Below are 21,551 nucleotides of genomic sequence, written 5' to 3' on the forward strand. Positions count from 1 at the left end.
TGAAAATGGTGTTACATGGGAAGTAAGCGTGGTTGTAGTCCGATTTCGCCCATTTTCGCACTATGACATAGAAACATGAAAAGAACGTTATGCACCGAATTTGGTTGAAATCAGTTGAGCAGATCTCAAGATATGGGTTTTCACCTAAAAGTGGGCTGTGCCACGCCCACTGTCTAATTTTGAACGCGGTTCCTATAAAGTCATCTTATACCATCTCAGAGATAAAATTTAATGTCTCTGGCGTGTTTAGTGCTTGATTTATCGCGCTTTTAGTAGTTTTTAACAGTACCGTTATATGGGGAGTGGGCGGAGTTGCCACCCGATTTCAACTATTTTCACACCGTCAATAGAAGTGCTAAAAATATTTGCTTCCAGTGAATTTTGTTATTATAGCATTAGCGGTTTAGGAGATATGCACATTAAACCTATTAGAGGCGGGACCACGCCCACTTTTTAAAAAAAAATTTTAACTGCAGATGCCCCTCCCTAATGTGATCCTGTGTACCAAATAACAGTCTTGTATCTTATTGCGGAGCTTAGTTATGGCAAGTTATTTGTTTTTGATTAATGGCGTTTTGTGGGCGTGGCAGTGGTCCGATTTCGCCCATCTGCAATACCAACCGTCTCACGGTACCATGAAACATGTCTACCAAGTTTCATAAAGATATCTCAATTGTTACTCAAGTTAGAGCTTGCACGGACGGACGGACAGACGGACGGACGGACAGACAGTCACCCGGATTTCAACTCGTCTCTTCATCCTGATCATTTATATATATATAACCCTATAACTAACTCGATTAGTTTTAGGTGATACAAACAACCGTTAGGTGAACAAAACTATTATACTCTGTAGCAACAGGTTGCGAGAGTATAAAAATATTGCGAAATAATTCATTCATTATTCGACGAAATTAAATAAAATTTGGTATTTTATTAAGTTATATTATAGGTCATAGGCTCAATTAGTTTTATAGCTATGTTTTACTTCCCGTCAGCGAATATTATACTCAAATCATCCTCAAATGAGATATATCCGACATAAACGTAACCGAAGAAGGATTGAGATTAAGATGAAGGTCTAGACCAACTCCATTCATGTTCAGCTCTAAACCATTAATATAATAAGGTTTGTTAGAATAATGGAAATTATTATATGTGGTATAATATAATTTCACATATTTTCGGCAATAAACTAAAATGTATCCAATATTATCGTCCAGTTAATTTTGCCAAGATATCTTACATATTGACCGATATATACGGTCCTTTGATATTTTATTAGGTATATGGGAGGTAAGGATAGTATTAACACAATTTTATTTATTTCTGGTACTACTACATATTATTATTAACAGAAAAAGATGCTCTCTGCACTAAGGTACCTTGCATACCATCAACAATATATTTATAAGAAGTAAAGTCAACCGGATGTTTAAAAATCCTGATATTAATTATATGGGAGGTAAGGCAAGTTTTTACCCGATTTTAGGCACAGAGATGCACCGTTGGGAAAAACCCGCTCACTTAATTTAATTAAGATAACTCACATATTGGCTGATATAAAGTCAGCCGGAAGTTCGAAAATCTTTCTATTATGTATATGGGGGCTAAGGGAAATATTGATACAGCCAATTTTCGACATACAGGCATACTAATATCAGGAAAAGATTGATTCCTAATTTCAGTTATCTATCTCATTCATTTACTTTTTCGATAAAAAGTCAACCATAGACGTCCACATTTCCGCTATCTGGGGCTTGAATAGTAATGGTACGATTTTGACAATTGCTTGAGGTGGCATCAGGTTTTATCCTGATATAAAAATTGGTGCTTGATTTGTATGCTGGAAAGTGAAAAAATCATATAGAATTTAAAGTTGTGTGGAGTGTCCAAAATAATGTTCGATTTATTTACTTTCCAAAATCTGATATAATGTGATTACATACAAAAATAGTGATGACGTGCTTACAGCTGGATGAAAAAAGAAGATGGAGGTACGTCAGCATGACAGATAGTGTAGGTTGAATGTTTCCATATCTGCTTTATAAATAACTCTTGCAGAGTTGCATTTGTGATTGCCACAGTTGTATTATATGGAAAGTATTTTTCGCACTGTAACATAGGAATTTCAAAATAATCCTATGTACCAAATGGTTAAAATTGGTCTAGTAGTTCCGGAGATATGTGATTTCACATAAATGTGGGCGGTGTCACACCCATCGTCCAATTTGGATACCTGCTTCTATAAAGTGCTCTTCTCCTGGATGTAAAATTTATGTCTCCGACGCATTTAGTTATCGTACATTTAATAGTTTTTAACAAAACCGTCACATGGGGAGTAGGCGTATTTATCATCCGATTTGATCTATTTTGACACTGTTGTAAGTGTCGAAAGGATTTGGGTGATAAAGCTTGAATCTACGAACTTCTCCTCCCGATTCGACTAAGGAACACGTGTACAAAGTTTCATGACGATATCTCAATTTTTACTGAAGTTATCGTTTCCACATACAGAGAAACAGACAGACGGACAGACAACTTGTCTCGTCATCCTGATCATTTGTATATGTAGAGCTCGATGTCTATCTCGATTAGTTTTAGGTGATACAAGCAACCATTATACTACGTTCGCACCGACACAAAATTCGTGTTTTCATAGACAAAAGAGGTTTTTAAGCGAAAACTTGTGTTTTCATCTATACAAAATCTGGTAAACGAAAACACAGTTTTCGCTGAAAACCCCTTGAAAACTTACATTTTACTCATTATAATCGGTGCCTGCTCTAGTTTAATCGATATTATTAGAAGACATATTATATTTGGCAGCCTTAAATGTCAGTTGACAATTTGTTTACATTCACCAATACACTCACATTTGATATGTCAGTACTATTAATTTACATTTGCATTTTTAAATTCAGAACTATCCACTGATTGGAGAAAGACGTACGCAGAGCTATTGAGAGGAGGAGATGGCATCAAGTGAAAATTTATTTTTATATTTTCATATTTTATTATATTTTTTGTTGCATTCCTTTTTATATTTAAGTATATTATTATAACTAATTTTGATTAAAAGTTACAAGTATTATCTACTGCGCAAAAGAATTTTTCCCTTCTGATAGCGTTTCGGTCATAACTGACAATTTTCAGCTATGACGGATTTATGTTCAGCAATGAATCAGAAAAAACAAAACAAACAAACAAAAAGAAAACAAGGCTCTTAAGAAAATGGTAGAAACTTTGTTCTGCGCGCTGACAAAATTTTTTCAGCTATGACTGTCATATTACCCATCAGATGACCGTCACTGCTCTTGTAGGGTACATAACAAATGTAAACAAATAGGTGTGTGAACTGTCAATGAAAACTCATCGAAAACACACAATGTCGGTCAGAACGACTTTGGTTCCACAATCCACAAATTGTGTTTTCAGGAGGATTTCAATTCGGTGCGAACATTGTATTAGATGAATAAAACTATAATTCTCTGTAGCAACATGTTGCAAAAATATAAAAATGCTATGGAATTTCCAAATAGAATCATCAAACTTAGACAAAACTAATATACTTGCAGCTGGATATAGCAAATTTACTACTATGTACAAAGTTACAGCTTTAAATTGTAAATAACACGTCCACCCCTCATTCATCACCATGGTCTCCAACTCAAGCTTCAGCACTTTTTTCGGATCATTAACTCCAAAACCTGTTAAAAGATTATACAAGTATATTTCCGAGCCCTGATAATCACTTAGATTTGATCAAATGGGGTACTTGGTTGAATGTAAAACGTACATGTTTCGATTCGTTTTCAATTCGAGTATAAAAGAGTTAAACCATGTTTTTGTTTTTAATTTTAGAAATTCAAAACCCAATGCATTCGTTTCTTTTTATTGCTTTTTCGTTACGTTTGTAGCCCATAAAATTTGCCTTCAGATCCGGATTTGATGACTTTAAATACATTTATATTATGATAGTAAAAATGTGAGTATTATTGAAATGTGTTTTGCTTACCTCTCTAGCATGTAAGAACAAACACATTCGCAAACAATTCACATCTTTTCTGTGGTCGCTTTCCAGTTCATTTGCAACTTTTAAATCGTCTGAAAATAAATAGAAGTTCACTTATTAAATATGCTGGTGCACTCACAAGTGTTTAAAAACACACTTAAGTTTGTGCACGTCAGATCTAAGCATGTTTGTGTTAAACGCCCCATCTCTTTAAATATGTCCAACGGATCATAACAAAATATTTGATGTATATTGAAAATAATAAAAAGATATAACAGCACGAAATACATGAAGTCCAATTGTTTTTGCAAGCTTTCTACGATGGGTTACAATAATATCTGAACAAAATATACGTATGTACTGACCACTGCAAGTACTATGAAATTGTATTGTTTTTAATGGTTTCAAGAAAAATATAGTACGTAATACAATTAGTGCCGGTAACTAAAATAATTTACCATAAATATCAGCGTAACCTACGTATAAAATACTGCCTAAAAACGTAATTTAATCAAAAGAAACTTCTCACAGATGTTCGAAGGTGACTAATATTTAAATAACAGTTAAGTAACAGTATTCACTGTAGTTTAGTGTTTTTATGTATTTCGAAATAACAGATCATTAATTAATAAGTGATACAATATTAAGTATTAAAAAATAAATAAAAAATAGAGACTGCAAACAATGAGATTTTTATAATCTCACAATACGTTAAATCCATTAGTTTTTTAATTTGACCACACCTTCAAAAGACACATGCATAAATATCACTGTTGTGGGACAATTTAATGAAAACCCCTATTATAGGTGAAACATGAAACAAGTTGGCAAAAATTGGATGAATCGGACTTAGAATTGCTTCCACATCCACTATATTATGCGGATCTCCTCGAATGTGAGAGTTTCCTGTCTTAAATTAAATTAATGTACAAAAGTCAAAAATGACTGAAACTATATTAACCAAATTCGACCAGTCAAATCTATTTCAAACCTCCTCCAACACGGAAGGACTTCATAAAAACCTTTAAGTGAAATTCTATATCTCAGTAACAACTCAACAAACAATATTACTTCTGTATTTTTAATTTATATCGTGAAAATGAGTAAAATCAGTCTACAAGTACTCCTTCTTCCCTTATTTAACAATTTCAAGTTCCCCCCGCTTCTTTTTTTTCACAGCATATAAATCGAGAGTCAATAGCGTTATCGAAAAAAAACTTTGCACAAATGGTGTAAATATTTCATCTCACGTTTAAAAGATGTCGAAATGGGACTATATTTTCAAGGCCCCAGATCACGAATGTGTGGGCCCCATTGCCTATGACTGACTCTTCACTGAAAATATCGGTTATTTTGTGAGATATGTTATTAAAATACGGAGATAATATTTTTTCGACAACAGCATGCCATTGTGGGCAAATGGGCAAAATCGGATCATTACTATTCCTAACCGCCGTATACTTTCTAAATATATGGTATTAAAATTAATGTTTGTTCTTTATAGAATCGTAAATTATACATTTGATTATGTGATGATTTATAGCAAAGTTGTTGTGCATAAGCCAAAGAATGTTTTTGAGTTGGTCCGACCAATTTTCGACAGATGTACAATATCATAAAAATTACTCAAAATGATTTGAATATTTGTGTAATGTCTTTCCTTCAATTTTATTTTAGTTGGGGGCGTAACAAGGCGCAGTGTACAGCTAGTATACAACATTTTCCAATTTCCGGTTGACTTTTTACCGCATGTATCGGTCAATATGTAAGATATCTTAAAAAATTTGTAAAGAGTATCTTTCCAATAACAGTGTACCATTGTGCCTAAAACGTTTATAATCAGTGCAATATTTCCCTCTAGCCCCATAGACTTAGTATAAGAGTTTTCAATTATCTGCTTGAAATTATACCTTATTGAGGTATATTAATGAGACTCAGAGAACATCTATTTCTGGTAATGTCTGTCGTAATACCAAAACTGAATAAAATCGGGTCAATACCTCCCGTAGCCCCCATATACTTTATATAAAAACATCAAACTTCCAGTTGGCCTTATACCGTATATATCGGTCAATATGTAAGAGATCTTAGTAAAATTAAGTGAACATATAACATTTAATATACCATAGTTCAATGCCAAAAACGTGTGAAATCGGTCCACGAACTACCCCAGCTCCCATATACTACTTATAATGATTTTTGTTAGCCTAGCAGACTCTATGCCCAATACATCGTTTAGTGTATGAATTGCGTAAAAACATATTCGCAAGTATACTTGTGTAATACCAATCGTTAATGCAATCCCAATATACGCGATATATGATTTCCATCCAATTTCACTTCCCATTTAATTTTGAAGCGTTTATGTCGGTCTATATGTGTGATATTTTAATGAAATTTAGTAAACAATTTTTCTTAAAAATAATGTGGTTTCGGACTTCAGATAAATCAGATTCGTCCAAACTCTGCTCTAAGTCCATATCCTAAAATACTGATTTCCGATCCCTTGGTTTATGTATTCTTCATATACTAAATTAAGCCCCTTTGGTTAATTAATATCACATACATGCATACATCATTTAAGTTAATTAGGCCGATTTTGATGAGTTTTACCGAATATTTTTTAGTAAAAAATTTGCGAGGGTGTAAAATGTTCGGTTAAGTTAAGTAAACTTGCTGATTAATTGGCACTGATTCAGAAATGAAATTATAATAAAATAAATTAAATCTAAACATTCAATTGTTACCGTTCATTTGTTTTCCAGTTTGAACTCACTTATAGAGATTTAACAATCGATTTAAATAAAAATTTAAACATATAAATTCAAGTTTAGTTAATTGGTGTTTAAGTGCCATCAATATACTTTGAACAGTAGAGAGAGTCAAGAAAAAATAATATATGTTTTTCGCTTGGTACTCTGAAAAATAGGTTCTTAGGCACGTCTAAGAAAGTCTCTCCAAATAGCAGCTGTTAATTGTAACGGGAACGTCCTCCGCCTAAAGTTATCTATGTTGTTCTTATTATCATATAAAAAATTCAAATCTAAATCAAAAAATCAACAGGAATTATATTTTAAATGTAGAAAATTATTTGCAGGGAGAAATACTATTAAAAAAAAGTTAAAACTGGATGTTATTGAAAAATACCTTGTGCTGAAAAAAACTAAAAAACTAATTATTGCATTTTTTGAATGAAGATGCTTAAAACAAATAATGAAGAGCAAAGAACATTTTATATGTACTCTCGCAATTTGCCAATCTTAAAAGCGGGGAAATATTTTCTAGTATTGCTAACAACTAGTAAGAAAGAGTTAAGCTCGAGTTCAGTCAAGCATTATACACTGACGACGCTGCTCAAACTAAAGAATTTTTGAGACTCTCCACATTTCGTATTCGACAGGTCATGTTTTCTAACTCTGGCCAAACTGAAGTCCAATGGCTTCAAATTCGGACTTCTAGACTTGTCAATCATCTGCAGACATAAAACCAGGAATATTGCTTTTAAACCACTGCTGCATGGTTTTTGCATTGTGTGCTGAAAGATCTGCAGAAGAGAGTATGGCTTAATCGCTTTTACAGGAGAATACCCACTAAACGTGGTGACCACGTTGAACCCTTCAAATATCATTTTTTGTGTCTTTGTGTAATTTTTGTCGTTGTGCTTAGTAAAAACTTTTCAACAGTGAACATGTTTTCATCTGTATAGACGACTTTCATGGCCGTTGACCGCTTACCACTGGAATAAGCCTTGACAATGATCTTGTCGATATATATATTTCCCTAGACATAATTTTCTGTTTTCTAAGAGAATTCTAAGAATGCGTTCCCGAACAGTTTTTTTTTTGTCTGAATTGGTTCGAACCACGCTAGGTGGGAATAACGGTCAATAGTGCGTAAACAGACATTATCGTATTATTATGTTTTCTGAGATGCTTATAAATTTCCCTTACGCTTTTTCCACACTTATGTAAAGCAATTACCGCAATACGATTTTCTTTACCTTCCCACTCCATTGTTAATAAGCGAAAGCAAACACTGAACTGATTATTATCCATATGTATCTATATGAGTAGATAGTGAATACAAATTATAATAAATAATAACAGCACTTTCTACTGCGAATTTGTCCTCGCTGTATGTATTGTAAACTTAATAACAGAATTTACGGCAGAACTAAGTATATAAATGAATTAGTGTTGTGTGAAGGTACAGCACATAGTTTATTGATTTTCATTAATATCTACCTATATCATACATATAACTAATATAAACTAACTAAGTAAATTTTTCGATACCATTTCCGCCTGTGGTGGAGTTAGAGGGAGGTGTTCATTGACGATCGTCATCAGAGTTGACTACTGGGGGGACACCTGGAGGTCACAGTTTTGATCTGAAATCATTAATTTTTTTTCCTATCGTTAGTAACATTTTAAGAATATAAACCAAACTCTGGGCAAAAGAGTTGAAAATTAAAAGTTTTGGAGGTGTTTGAACAAAATGTTATGTTTTTATATCAGTTTTTTCACCTTTCTTACATAAAAAATATATTTTACTTAATAATATCGTTCCAGAGTTTGGTTCATATTTTTCGGACTTGAAGAAAGGATATTCACACAAATTCAGATCGATTCGTCTCAATAACTTTTCGAGCTAGGATTCTCGCAAGTTGAAAAAAAGTCGTTTCGAGAAAAACGCATTTGAAAACAAGTAAGGAAGGGCTAAGTTCGGATGTAACCGAACATTTGTATTCTTGCAAAGTCAAATGGTATACTCGTTTTAGATTTCTTTGTAGTTCTTGCCGCCTTGTTCTATGTTGACCGATATTTTCGGTAAAAAGTCAACTATAGACACTGTGGTCCACATATTCAGTACCTAGGGGCTTGAACAGTTTTGGTTCAATTAAGATAATTTTTAGTCATAAGGTGGCATACTTCAAACGCATTATTCACGAAAAGTTTTACCCGGATACAATCATTGTTGCTTGATTTGCATACTGGAAAGTGAAAAAATTAAATGGAATTTAAAATGGTGTTCTGTACCGAATTTGGTTGAAATCAGTTAAGCGGATCCCAAGATATGGGGTTTTACCTAAAAATGTCTCTGACTTGTTTAGTGCTTGGTTTTGGTCGCGCTTTTAGTATTTTTTAACAGTACCGTTATATGGGGAGTGGAGGGGGTGTCACTCGATTTCACCCATTTTCACACTGTAGGTAGAGGTGCTAAAAACATTTGCTTTCAGTGAATTTTGTTATTATATCTTCAGCAGTTTAGGAGATATGCACATTAAACCTATTAGGGGCGAGAGCACGCCCACTTTAAAAAAAAATGTTAACTACAGATGCCCCTCCTTAATGTGATCCTTTGTGCCAAATAACAGCCTTGTATCTTATTGCGGAGCTTAGTTATGGCAATTTATTTGTTTCTGATTAATGACGTTTTGTGGACGTGGCAGTGGTCCGATTACACCCATCTGCCATACCAACCGTCTTATGGTACCAAGAAACATGTGTACCAAGTTTCATAAAGATATCTCAAGTTTTACTCAAGTTACAGCTTGCACGGACGGACAGATAGACAGTCACCCGGATTTCAACTCGTCTCTTCATCCTGATAATTTATATATATAATATATAACTCTATATCTTACTCGATTAGTTTTAGGTGATACAAACAACCGTTAGGCGAACTATTATACTCTGTAGCAACAAGTTGCTAGAGTATAAAAAGTGCGCTTCGGCACTAAACCGACCGGTGTTTACCTTAGTGCTCATGTCATCGGAACTAATTGAAATTTCGTTTTAAAACTTAAGCAACATATTATTGAATAATTATACTAACAATTTATGCAATAAAAAAAATCGATTTTGTTGAATCATCTAAACTGCTCGCGAACATTTTGCCAAACAGTAAGTAAATAAAATATTTGTATTAAGATAACCCAATAAAGGGTATTAAAATTACGAAAATCTGTAACTTACCTATGGTATAAGTAATAGGTGTCACACATTTTCGCCTAGCCACAAACTGCAGTATATACAAGATTATATATTGACCATTATAAAGACAACCGGAATGAATTTAATTGTTTTAAAAGGTACATAATCGCTCAAAGAAGTACTGATTCCAGCTATAGTGGGCAGCAGTAACACAATTTTAAATTCGATCTATTTATTTTGCTTTACATTGTACAAATCAAACACTAATGCAGATATCGCAATAATAATTTGCATTCATTGTGTCATCTCTCGTTTAGAAATTGTGGAAGACGGAGACCGCAGTGCGTATAGCTGACTTAATACTGAAATAGTTGTTCAATCTGTCAGATATCTTCATGAAATTCAAAGGTCGTCTTTTATTGATAAAGTAAATGTATAATCTTGAACATATATATAATATTTAGTTTAGTGTCAAAATATATGTAATCGGTCAACTAGTTACTCCAGCACCCTTATATCTATGTATATACAATTAATTTTTTTATTCTAGTGGACTTTATTAGTAATACCATATACTGGTCAATGTTTGAGTTAGTTTAAACAATCAGCTCTAACGTTCCTGTAACCTTAATATAAACGATATAGTTATTTACGACTTTTCAGTTGACTTGATACTGTTTATATTATATGGTATAAGTCAATATATGTACATATGTGATATTTTAATGAAATTAAGTAGGCATGTTTCTTCACCGCAATACTGCTTAACAATGAATATGAATGAAATCGGTCCTTAGTTCTTCCTTACATGTTTAGAGTAAGGCTTTGCCAACACCTTTTCATCGCTTTTAATCCATTCAAATTTTAAGAGTATAAAATATTGGGATGCACCAGAATTGGATTCTTCCATACTAATTTTAATTCATACAAATGCAATGTTTGGCCGCGTCTGTACTTAGCCTTTCCTTATAATAAATTTTCACTTTTGTTTAAAGGTGTTTAACACTGTCAATATAACTTACAATTAGGTTAAACTATGTTATAATATATAGTCATAAAACATATTTGTTGATTTTTAAATTCTAACAATATTTTCATTTACTGTGTGTTTCAGAATAAATATTATATAAGTTATGCCTTGAATAGGTAAGGACTTTCACGTGACTCTTTCTAATAAAAATCTAAGAACTGTAAAGGGTTAAAGAGAAAAAACGGTAAAGGTGGTAAAATGCAAAATGCCACCAACTCAAATATTGCTAAATATTTCGAATGGCATGTATTCGTATCCAAAGAATTATGGCTTAAACAAAAATGCGGAAACTTCATTAACGAATGTTTCGAACGCGATAGATTCACACTTAAGCACCACTGTAACAACTACCACCTTCGTAAGTGCCACAACAATTAACGGCAGCCAATTGGAAACGATCGATGGATGTAGCAGCACTCTAGACACTGAAAAATTCTACTGGGGCCACTTTGGGATACAGCTGGCAGTACCTGAATGGGAAGCTATCCTTACTACCATAGTGCTCTCCATTATAATAGTTTTAACTGTAATTGGGAATGTACTAGTCATTTTAAGTGTATTCACCTACAAGCCCCTACGAATAGTACAAAACTTCTTTATTGTTTCCCTGGCTGTAGCCGATCTTACGGTCGCATTACTTGTATTACCATTCAACGTAGCGTATTCAATACTTGGCCGTTGGGAATTTGGTATACATGTTTGTAAGATGTGGTTAACTTGTGATGTTTTGTGTTGTACATCGTCAATACTCAATTTGTGCGCAATTGCACTTGATCGCTACTGGGCCATAACGGATCCCATTAATTATGCCCAGAAGCGTACAGTAGGTCGTGTTCTGCTGTTAATAGCCGGTGTTTGGATTCTATCATTAGTAATAAGTTCACCGCCACTAGTAGGCTGGAATGACTGGCCAGATGAATTTACAAGTGCCACATCGTGTGAATTAACATCTAATCGAGGATATGTGATATACTCTTCATTGGGATCTTTTTTCATCCCCTTAGCAGTAATGACTATCGTATACATCGAAATCTATATTGCAACTAGACGACGACTGCGTGAACGAGCCAAAGCTTCGAAAATAAATACTATTGCAATGAAGAGTGGTGATAAGGTCACATCTGCCGTGAATAATGCAAGTGCCAGACGAGATGCTGTAGGCTCTTTTTGTTTGGCAATATTTAGTTGCGGCAAATCCTCTGAGCAGTCAACATCGCCAGTTGCGATACAAAATGATCAGGACTCTGTTAGCAGTGAGACGAATGTCAATAACGAAATACGGGGTGCGGATAATAACCAAGAAACAGAGCAACGTACAGTTGTTGTGGCACAACGAAAAAAAACTCGACGTGCAAAAATTAAGGATTCTATTAAACAGGGAAAAATGCGATTTAAAAAACAACAGCAACAACCAAAAAACGATGATGAACGCAACGACGACAAAAAGAATGCTTGTGTCGACATAGCTGGTACAGAAGAATTACTGCTCATGGTCGCCGAAAGTAAAGAGTTCGAAAATTGTGGAAACAGTTCAACAAGCATGCCGAAATTCGCCTCCGAATGCACAAAACCAATCGATTTACACAATGATGACTACACTTCGTTGAAAATTACGCCACCACAATCTTCAACAGGTGCCACATCCACCGTGGCAATGCCGTTACAGAAAAAACCCGCAGGCGTATATCAATTTATTGAGGAAAAACAGAAGATATCACTGTCGAAGGAAAGACGTGCTGCACGCACGTTGGGCATTATTATGGGTGTGTTTGTTATTTGTTGGCTACCTTTTTTCCTGATGTACGTCATCCTGCCTTTCTGCGATTATTGCTGCCCAACAAACAAATTAAAGAATTTCATTACATGGTTGGGCTATATAAATTCCGGACTAAATCCAGTTATTTACACAATATTTAATTTGGACTATAGGCGAGCGTTTAAAAGACTTCTCGGGTTTAATTAAAAAAATTCAAAAATTTACAAATACTACTGAATGTCGATATAGGTTTACTTATTTGAATGTTTGTAATAATGTATATCAATGCACGAGTACATACATATATTTTTATTTCTATGTAGAGTATCATTATTTGTATAACTTTGTATAAAGAAATCAATAACTTATTTTATAATGTATACAATTTATATAATAGTGAACCAAATGTCCTCTATAATTTATATACTCATTGTTAAAAAATTGTATTAGAAATTTTAATGAATAATAGCATATACAAATACAGTATATAAATACAAGTACATACATATTTAGGAATATATATGTAGAAAAAATTAAAGTCACAGTTTTAAAAACATTTTTTATTAAGTAACTTTGCAATATTCTTGCTATGATTTATTCTTTAAGAGAAGGTTCGCCTTGTTCTTCTAACGATGGAAACTTAATTTTATATATGCAAATATCGAATTCTTTAAATTCATTCTTCCAAATATTTCTTTGTATTTGTTCTAAATATCTTTAAACTAAGGACCAATAACACAAGCATATAAGTTTTTGTGAATGAAAGACTTTAATTTCAATCTATATTTTTATTACCAACTAATTTGTTAGATAAAGATTGGCCTACAAAGACATTAACTGCATTAAATTATCTGAAAATATTATTATACTTGATATATTATACATAAAAAGGTACATAAATGCATAAGGTTTTTAGCTTGAAAAAATATTCACCAGAGGAGTAAACTATTTATTTAAAAATTAATAAAAAATAGAATATTTAAAATATAATGAGATTAAGAAAGACCTATTCTGATGTTTTTTATGAACAGTGGGTAATATAGGATTTAAATGAGTTATTAATTCTTAGGCTACAATTCCCTCTAAATATTAGGAATTAAAGTTGTTCATCGATAGAAATCTTTATTAAGTCTTTAGTTGTGAATAAAAAATGTGTTTATGGTAAATGTTTTGTGTTATTTATACACATATATATACATATATGCTAAAATTTTAACATATAAATTCTTATTGTACCATATTCAATCATTCTGATTTGCAGATAATAACGCTTTCATGGAAACTTCTCGTTCTATCTTTTAGCATCTATATTGCGTGAAATGATGGTTTCCAACTAGTCACTCGTGGCTTATTTACCGGTATGACGTATCTTAAAAATAGTATCTAACTAAGTAAAAAGAAACGACCTAAAGTTTCAATAAAATGTTGGTTGGTACCATTAACACTTAAAATATTGATATGATATATAATTCAATAAAACTTTTTAATTCAATACGGAGCAATGTAGAAGCAGTAAAGTTACTTACGGACTAATTATGAATGTTTAGTATTAACTTAATTTATTTAATTAAGCTTTTAAAACAAACAGTATTAAGACTTCGAGCTCCGTTCAGTGTATAAAATATCGCTATTATGCATATTCCCTAAGGAATCTGTCAAATGCACTCTAGAAAATAAAGGCACAGCAAATTTGGAATTTTATTATCTCAGCAGACGATAAAAAAACTGCTAATTTCCATGTGTATACGGAGCTGAATGCCTGGACAAGAAAGCGATCCAAGGATTATCTAATGGAAGGTGACTTCGGTATAAAGCCAACGGGAAGTTTGAAATCTTATACTGCATATTACTACATATTATTCACAGAAAAATATGCTCTTTGAGTTTCATTACGGTATCTCACATACCATCATCCATATATATATTATATAAAGAGTAAAGTTAACTGAATGTTTGAAAATCCAGATATTAGTTATATGATGATTAGTATTATGATTAGTTCGATAATTTTTACATTAGGTATATGGGTGCTAAGGAAAGTATTAACCCGATTCAACCAATTTTTTACTTACACGCATACTATTATCAGAAAAGAATTCTCTCTGAATTATTGGTGCGCTTTTGACAATTTTAAGATTTGAGATGTCATAATTTAAAGACACTATGTGTACAAATTGGTGCTTAACTTGTACCAAATTTGGTTGAAATTGATTGAGTAGGTCCAGGAATATGTGATTTTATCGAAAGATGAGCGATGCCACGCCCATCGTCCAATTTTAATACCGGCTTCTATAAAACCCTTTTGTATCAACTCGGGTGCAAAATATAATATATCTGACGATTTTATCTATTGAGTTATCGCACTTTTTTTAGTTTTTAAGAAAACCGTTATACGAAGAGGAGGCGGAATCATAATCCGATTTGATTTATTTTCACACGGTAAATGGAGAATATTACACAAACATTTGTTCTGAGCAAAAGAGTGGCCGACTTCGCTTTAGCGGTTTGGGAGACATGAACATTAAGCCCTCTAGGCTTTTTCAAAATTTGTCAAACCGCAGATGCCCTTCCCTAGCGCACTTCGTCATTCCAAATATCAGTCTTGTATCTTATTGTGAGCTTAGGTATGGCACTTTATCCGTTTTCGTTTTATTGCATTTTGAATGGAGGAAGAAATTGCAGCTTTTTATTTAATTTTACAAGTCTACAAGACGGATTACCAATTTACTTCTACACTTCTAAAGTTTCACCACTACATATTCAAAGCTAACATTTTCTTTTTAAATAGAAAATTCTGTTGAAAATGTAGCAACAATTATCATACATTACTTTTAAGTGTGTAAGAAAGAGACGCACCTATTGACACTCACCATTTTCCAGCTATACCATTTTTCAACAACTATGGTCGTGGCATTATTTGAAATTTTTTTTGTAAATTCAGTTGTTTTATAGAATCAAAAATCGTTTATAAATAAGGTAAGTACTTGAATTTAATGTTGTTTCTAACTAATTTATTAAATATCATTGCAGATAGAAAACTTGATGTTTTGAACAACAAAAAAAAAGTGTATTAAAATTACGAAAATCTGTAACTTACCTATGGTATAAGTAATAGGTGTCACACATTTTCGCCTAGCATAAACTGCAGTATATACAAGATTATATATTGACCATTATAAAGACAACCGGAATGAATTTAATTGTTATAAAAGGTACATAATCGCTCAAAGAAATACTGATTCTATCTATAGTGGGCAGCAGTAACACAATTTTAAATTCGATCTATTTATTTTGCTTTACATTGTACAAATCAAACACTAATGCAGATATCGCAATAATAATTTGCATTCATTGTGTCATCTCTCGTTTAGAAATTGTGGAAGACGGAGACCGCAGTGCGTATAGCTGACTTAATACTGAAATAGTTGTTCAATCTGTCAGATATCTTCATGAAATTCAAAGGTCGTCTTTTATTGATAAAGTAAATATATAATCTTGTGTCAAAATATATGTAATCGGTCAACTAGTTACTCCAGCACCCTTATATCTATGTATATACAATTAATTTTTTTATTCTAGTGGACTTTATTAGTAATACCATATACTGGTCAATGTTTGAGTTAGTTAAAACAATCAGCTCTAACCATCCTGAAACCTTAATATTATCAATATAGTTATTTACGACTTTTCAGTTGACTTGATACTGTTTATATTATATGGTATAAGTCAATATATGTACATATGTGATATTTTAATGAAATTAAGTAGGCATGTTTCTTCACCGCAATACTGCTTAACAATGAATATGAATGAAATCGGTCCTTAGTTCTTCCTTACATGTTTAGAGTAAGGCTTTGCCAACACCTTTTCATCGCTTTCAATCCATTCAAATTTTAAGAGTATAAAATATTGGGATGCACCAGAATTGGATTCTTCCATACTAATTTTAATTCATACAAATGCAATGTTTGGCCGCGTCTGTACTTAGCCTTTCCTTATAATAAATTTTCACTTTTGTTTAAAGGTGTTTAACACTGTCAATATAACTTACAATTAGGTTAAACTATGTTATAATATATAGTCATAAAACATATTTGTTGATTTTTAAATTCTAACAATATTTTCATTTACTGTGTGTTTCAGAATAAATATTATATAAGTTATGCCTTGAATAGGTAAGGACTTTCACGTGACTCTTTCTAATAAAAATCTAAGAACTGTAAAGGGTTAAAGAGAAAAAACGGTAAAGGTGGTAAAATGCAAAATGCCACCAACTCAAATATTGCTAAATATTTCGAATGGCATGTATTCGTATCCAAAGAATTATGGCTTAAACAAAAATGCGGAAACTTCATTAACGAATGTTTCGAACGCGATAGATTCACACTTAAGCACCACTGTAACAACTACCACCTTCGTAAGTGCCACAACAATTAACGGCAGCCAATTGGAAACGATCGATGGATGTAGCAGCACTCTAGACACTGAAAAATTCTACTGGGGCCACTTTGGGATACAGCTGGCAGTACCTGAATGGGAAGCTATCCTTACTACCATAGTGCTCTCCATTATAATAGTTTTAACTGTAATTGGGAATGTACTAGTCATTTTAAGTGTATTCACCTACAAGCCCCTACGAATAGTACAAAACTTCTTTATTGTTTCCCTGGCTGTAGCCGATCTTACGGTCGCATTACTTGTATTACCATTCAACGTAGCGTATTCAATACTTGGCCGTTGGGAATTTGGTATACATGTTTGTAAGATGTGGTTAACTTGTGATGTTTTGTGTTGTACATCGTCAATACTCAATTTGTGCGCAATTGCACTTGATCGCTACTGGGCCATAACGGATCCCATTAATTATGCCCAGAAGCGTACAGTAGGTCGTGTTCTGCTGTTAATAGCCGGTGTTTGGATTCTATCATTAGTAATAAGTTCACCGCCACTAGTAGGCTGGAATGACTGGCCAGATGAATTTACAAGTGCCACATCGTGTGAATTAACATCTAATCGAGGATATGTGATATACTCTTCATTGGGATCTTTTTTCATCCCCTTAGCAGTAATGACTATCGTATACATCGAAATCTATATTGCAACTAGACGACGACTGCGTGAACGAGCCAAAGCTTCGAAAATAAATACTATTGCAATGAAGAGTGGTGATAAGGTCACATCTGCCGTGAATAATGCAAGTGCCAGACGAGATGCTGTAGGCTCTTTTTGTTTGGCAATATTTAGTTGCGGCAAATCCTCTGAGCAGTCAACATCGCCAGTTGCGATACAAAATGATCAGGACTCTGTTAGCAGTGAGACGAATGTCAATAACGAAATACGGGGTGCGGATAATAACCAAGAAACAGAGCAACGTACAGTTGTTGTGGCACAACGAAAAAAAACTCGACGTGCAAAAATTAAGGATTCTATTAAACAGGGAAAAATGCGATTTAAAAAACAACAGCAACAACCAAAAAACGATGATGAACGCAACGACGACAAAAAGAATGCTTGTGTCGACATAGCTGGTACAGAAGAATTACTGCTCATGGTCGCCGAAAGTAAAGAGTTCGAAAATTGTGGAAACAGTTCAACAAGCATGCCGAAATTCGCCTCCGAATGCACAAAACCAATCGATTTACACAATGATGACTACACTTCGTTGAAAATTACGCCACCACAATCTTCAACAGGTGCCACATCCACCGTGGCAATGCCGTTACAGAAAAAACCCGCAGGCGTATATCAATTTATTGAGGAAAAACAGAAGATATCACTGTCGAAGGAAAGACGTGCTGCACGCACGTTGGGCATTATTATGGGTGTGTTTGTTATTTGTTGGCTACCTTTTTTCCTGATGTACGTCATCCTGCCTTTCTGCGATTATTGCTGCCCAACAAACAAATTAAAGAATTTCATTACATGGTTGGGCTATATAAATTCCGGACTAAATCCAGTTATTTACACAATATTTAATTTGGACTATAGGCGAGCGTTTAAAAGACTTCTCGGGTTTAATTAAAAAAATTCAAAAATTTACAAATACTACTGAATGTCGATATAGGTTTACTTATTTGAATGTTTGTAATAATGTATATCAATGCACGAGTACATACATATATTTTTATTTCTATGTAGAGTATCATTATTTGTATAACTTTGTATAAAGAAATCAATAACTTATTTTATAATGTATACAATTTATATAATAGTGAACCAAATGTCCTCTATAATTTATATACTCATTGTTAAAAAATTGTATTAGAAATTTTAATGAATAATAGCATATACAAATACAGTATATAAATACAAGTACATACATATTTAGGAATATATATGTAGAAAAAATTAAAGTCACAGTTTTAAAAACATTTTTTATTAAGTAACTTTGCAATATTCTTGCTATGATTTATTCTTTAAGAGAAGGTTCGCCTTGTTCTTCTAACGATGGAAACTTAATTTTATATATGCAAATATCGAATTCTTTAAATTCATTCTTCCAAATATTTCTTTGTATTTGTTCTAAATATCTTTAAACTAAGGACCAATAACACAAGCATATAAGTTTTTGTGAATGAAAGACTTTAATTTCAATCTATATTTTTATTACCAACTAATTTGTTAGATAAAGATTGGCCTACAAAGACATTAACTGCATTAAATTATCTGAAAATATTATTATACTTGATATATTATACATAAAAAGGTACATAAATGCATAAGGTTTTTAGCTTGAAAAAATATTCACCAGAGGAGTAAACTATTTATTTAAAAATTAATAAAAAATAGAATATTTAAAATATAATGAGATTAAGAAAGACCTATTCTGATGTTTTTTATGAACAGTGGGTAATATAGTATTTAAATGAGTTATTAATTCTTAGGCTACAATTCCCTCTAAATATTAGGAATTAAAGTTGTTCATCGATAGAAATCTTTATTAAGTCTTTAGTTGTGAATAAAAAATGTGTTTATGGTAAATGTTTTGTGTTATTTATACACATATATATACATATATGCTAAAATTTTAACATATAAATTCTTATTGTACCATATTCAATCATTCTGATTTGCAGATAATAACGCTTTCATGGAAACTTCTCGTTCTATCTTTTAGCATCTATATTGCGTGAAATGATGGTTTCCAACTAGTCACTCGTGGCTTATTTACCGGTATGACGTATCTTAAAAATAGTATCTAACTAAGTAAAAAGAAACGACCTAAAGTTTCAATAAAATGTTGGTTGGTACCATTAACACTTAAAATATTGATATGATATATAATTCAATAAAACTTTTTAATTCAATACGGAGCAATGTAGAAGCAGTAAAGTTACTTACGGACTAATTATGAATGTTTAGTATTAACTTAATTTATTTAATTAAGCTTTTAAAACAAACAGTATTAAGACTTCGAGCTCCGTTCAGTGTATAAAATATCGCTATTATGCATATTCCCTAAGGAATCTGTCAAATGCACTCTAGAAAATAAAGGCACAGCAAATTTGGAATTTTATTATCTCAGCAGACGATAAAAAAACTGCTAATTTCCATGTGTATACGGAGCTGAATGCCTGGACAAGAAAGCGATCCAAGGATTATCTAATGGAAGGTGACTTCGGTATAAAGCCAACGGGAAGTTTGAAATCTTATACTGCATATTACTACATATTATTCACAGAAAAATATGCTCTTTGAGTTTCATTACGGTATCTCACATACCATCATCCATATATATATTATATAAAGAGTAAAGTTAACTGAATGTTTGAAAATCCAGATATTAGTTATATGATGATTAGTATTATGATTAGTTCGATAATTTTTACATTAGGTATATGGGTGCTAAGGAAAGTATTAACCCGATTCAACCAATTTTTTACTTACACGCATACTATTATCAGAAAAGAATTCTCTCTGAATTATTGGTGCGCTTTTGACAATTTTAAGATTTGAGATGTCATAATTTAAAGACACTATGTGTACAAATTGGTGCTTAACTTGTACCAAATTTGGTTGAAATTGATTGAGTAGGTCCAGGAATATGTGATTTTATCGAAAGATGAGCGATGCCACGCCCATCGTCCAATTTTAATACCGGCTTCTATAAAACCCTTTTGTATCAACTCGGGTGCAAAATATAATATATCTGACGATTTTATCTATTGAGTTATCGCACTTTTTTTAGTTTTTAAGAAAACCGTTATACGAAGAGGAGGCGGAATCATAATCCGATTTGATTTATTTTCACACGGTAAATGGAGAATATTACACAAACATTTGTTCTGAGCAAAAGAGTGGCCGACTTCGCTTTAGCGGTTTGGGAGACATGAACATTAAGCCCTCTAGGCTTTTTCAAAATTTGTCAAACCGCAGATGCCCTTCCCTAGCGCACTTCGTCATTCCAAATATCAGTCTTGTATCTTATTGTGAGCTTAGGTATGGCACTTTATCCGTTTTCGTTTTATTGCATTTTGAATGGAGGAAGAAATTGCAGCTTTTTATTTAATTTTACAAGTCTACAAGACGGATTACCAATTTACTTCTACACTTCTAAAGTTTCACCACTACATATTCAAAGCTAACATTTTCTTTTTAAATAGAAAATTCTGTTGAAAATGTAGCAACAATTATCATACATTACTTTTAAGTGTGTAAGAAAGAGACGCACCTATTGACACTCACCATTTTCCAGCTATACCATTTTTCAACAACTATGGTCGTGGCATTATTTGAAATTTTTTTTGTAAATTCAGTTGTTTTATAGAATCAAAAATCGTTTATAAATAAGGTAAGTACTTGAATTTAATGTTG

General features: G+C 32.7%; 2 protein-coding genes and 1 long non-coding RNA gene across 10 annotated transcripts in view; 2 read left to right on the plus strand and 1 right to left on the minus strand.

Annotated features, from left to right (window-relative positions):
- The window catches only part of LOC106624368 (tyramine/octopamine receptor), a 65,139-nt gene extending 51,393 nt beyond the window's left edge, over positions 1-13,746 (plus strand). For 5 of the 6 annotated variants that reach the window (XM_070112000.1, XM_070112001.1, XM_070112003.1 and 2 more), the window contains one exon: positions 11,066-13,746. In XM_070112000.1, the coding sequence (XP_069968101.1) occupies positions 11,187-12,944 (1,758 nt within the window). In that variant the 5' untranslated portion in view covers positions 11,066-11,186 and the 3' untranslated portion in view covers positions 12,945-13,746. Of the gene's footprint in view, positions 1-10,164; positions 10,379-11,065 lie in introns of those variants that run through there. The other variant, XM_070112005.1, reaches the window with a different exon arrangement.
- Positions 1-21,551, minus strand: part of LOC118680478 (uncharacterized) — a 167,013-nt gene that overhangs the window by 112,591 nt on the left and 32,871 nt on the right. For all 3 annotated transcript variants that reach the window (XR_011397121.1, XR_011397120.1, XR_011397119.1), the window contains exon 2: positions 4,019-4,107. This is a non-coding gene — a long non-coding RNA (uncharacterized lncRNA). The remainder of the gene's footprint in view (positions 1-4,018; positions 4,108-21,551) is intronic.
- On the plus strand, positions 13,962-19,561 carry LOC138857913 (tyramine/octopamine receptor-like). Its single transcript, XM_070112006.1, has 2 exons — positions 13,962-16,218; positions 16,881-19,561. Exon 2 carries the CDS (start codon positions 17,002-17,004, stop codon positions 18,757-18,759), a length of 1,758 nt encoding a protein of 585 aa, XP_069968107.1. The 5' UTR covers positions 13,962-16,218; positions 16,881-17,001; the 3' UTR covers positions 18,760-19,561.

Source organism: Bactrocera oleae, chromosome 6, assembly GCF_042242935.1.
Source record: "Bactrocera oleae isolate idBacOlea1 chromosome 6, idBacOlea1, whole genome shotgun sequence".
NCBI lineage: Eukaryota > Metazoa > Arthropoda > Insecta > Diptera > Tephritidae > Bactrocera > Bactrocera oleae.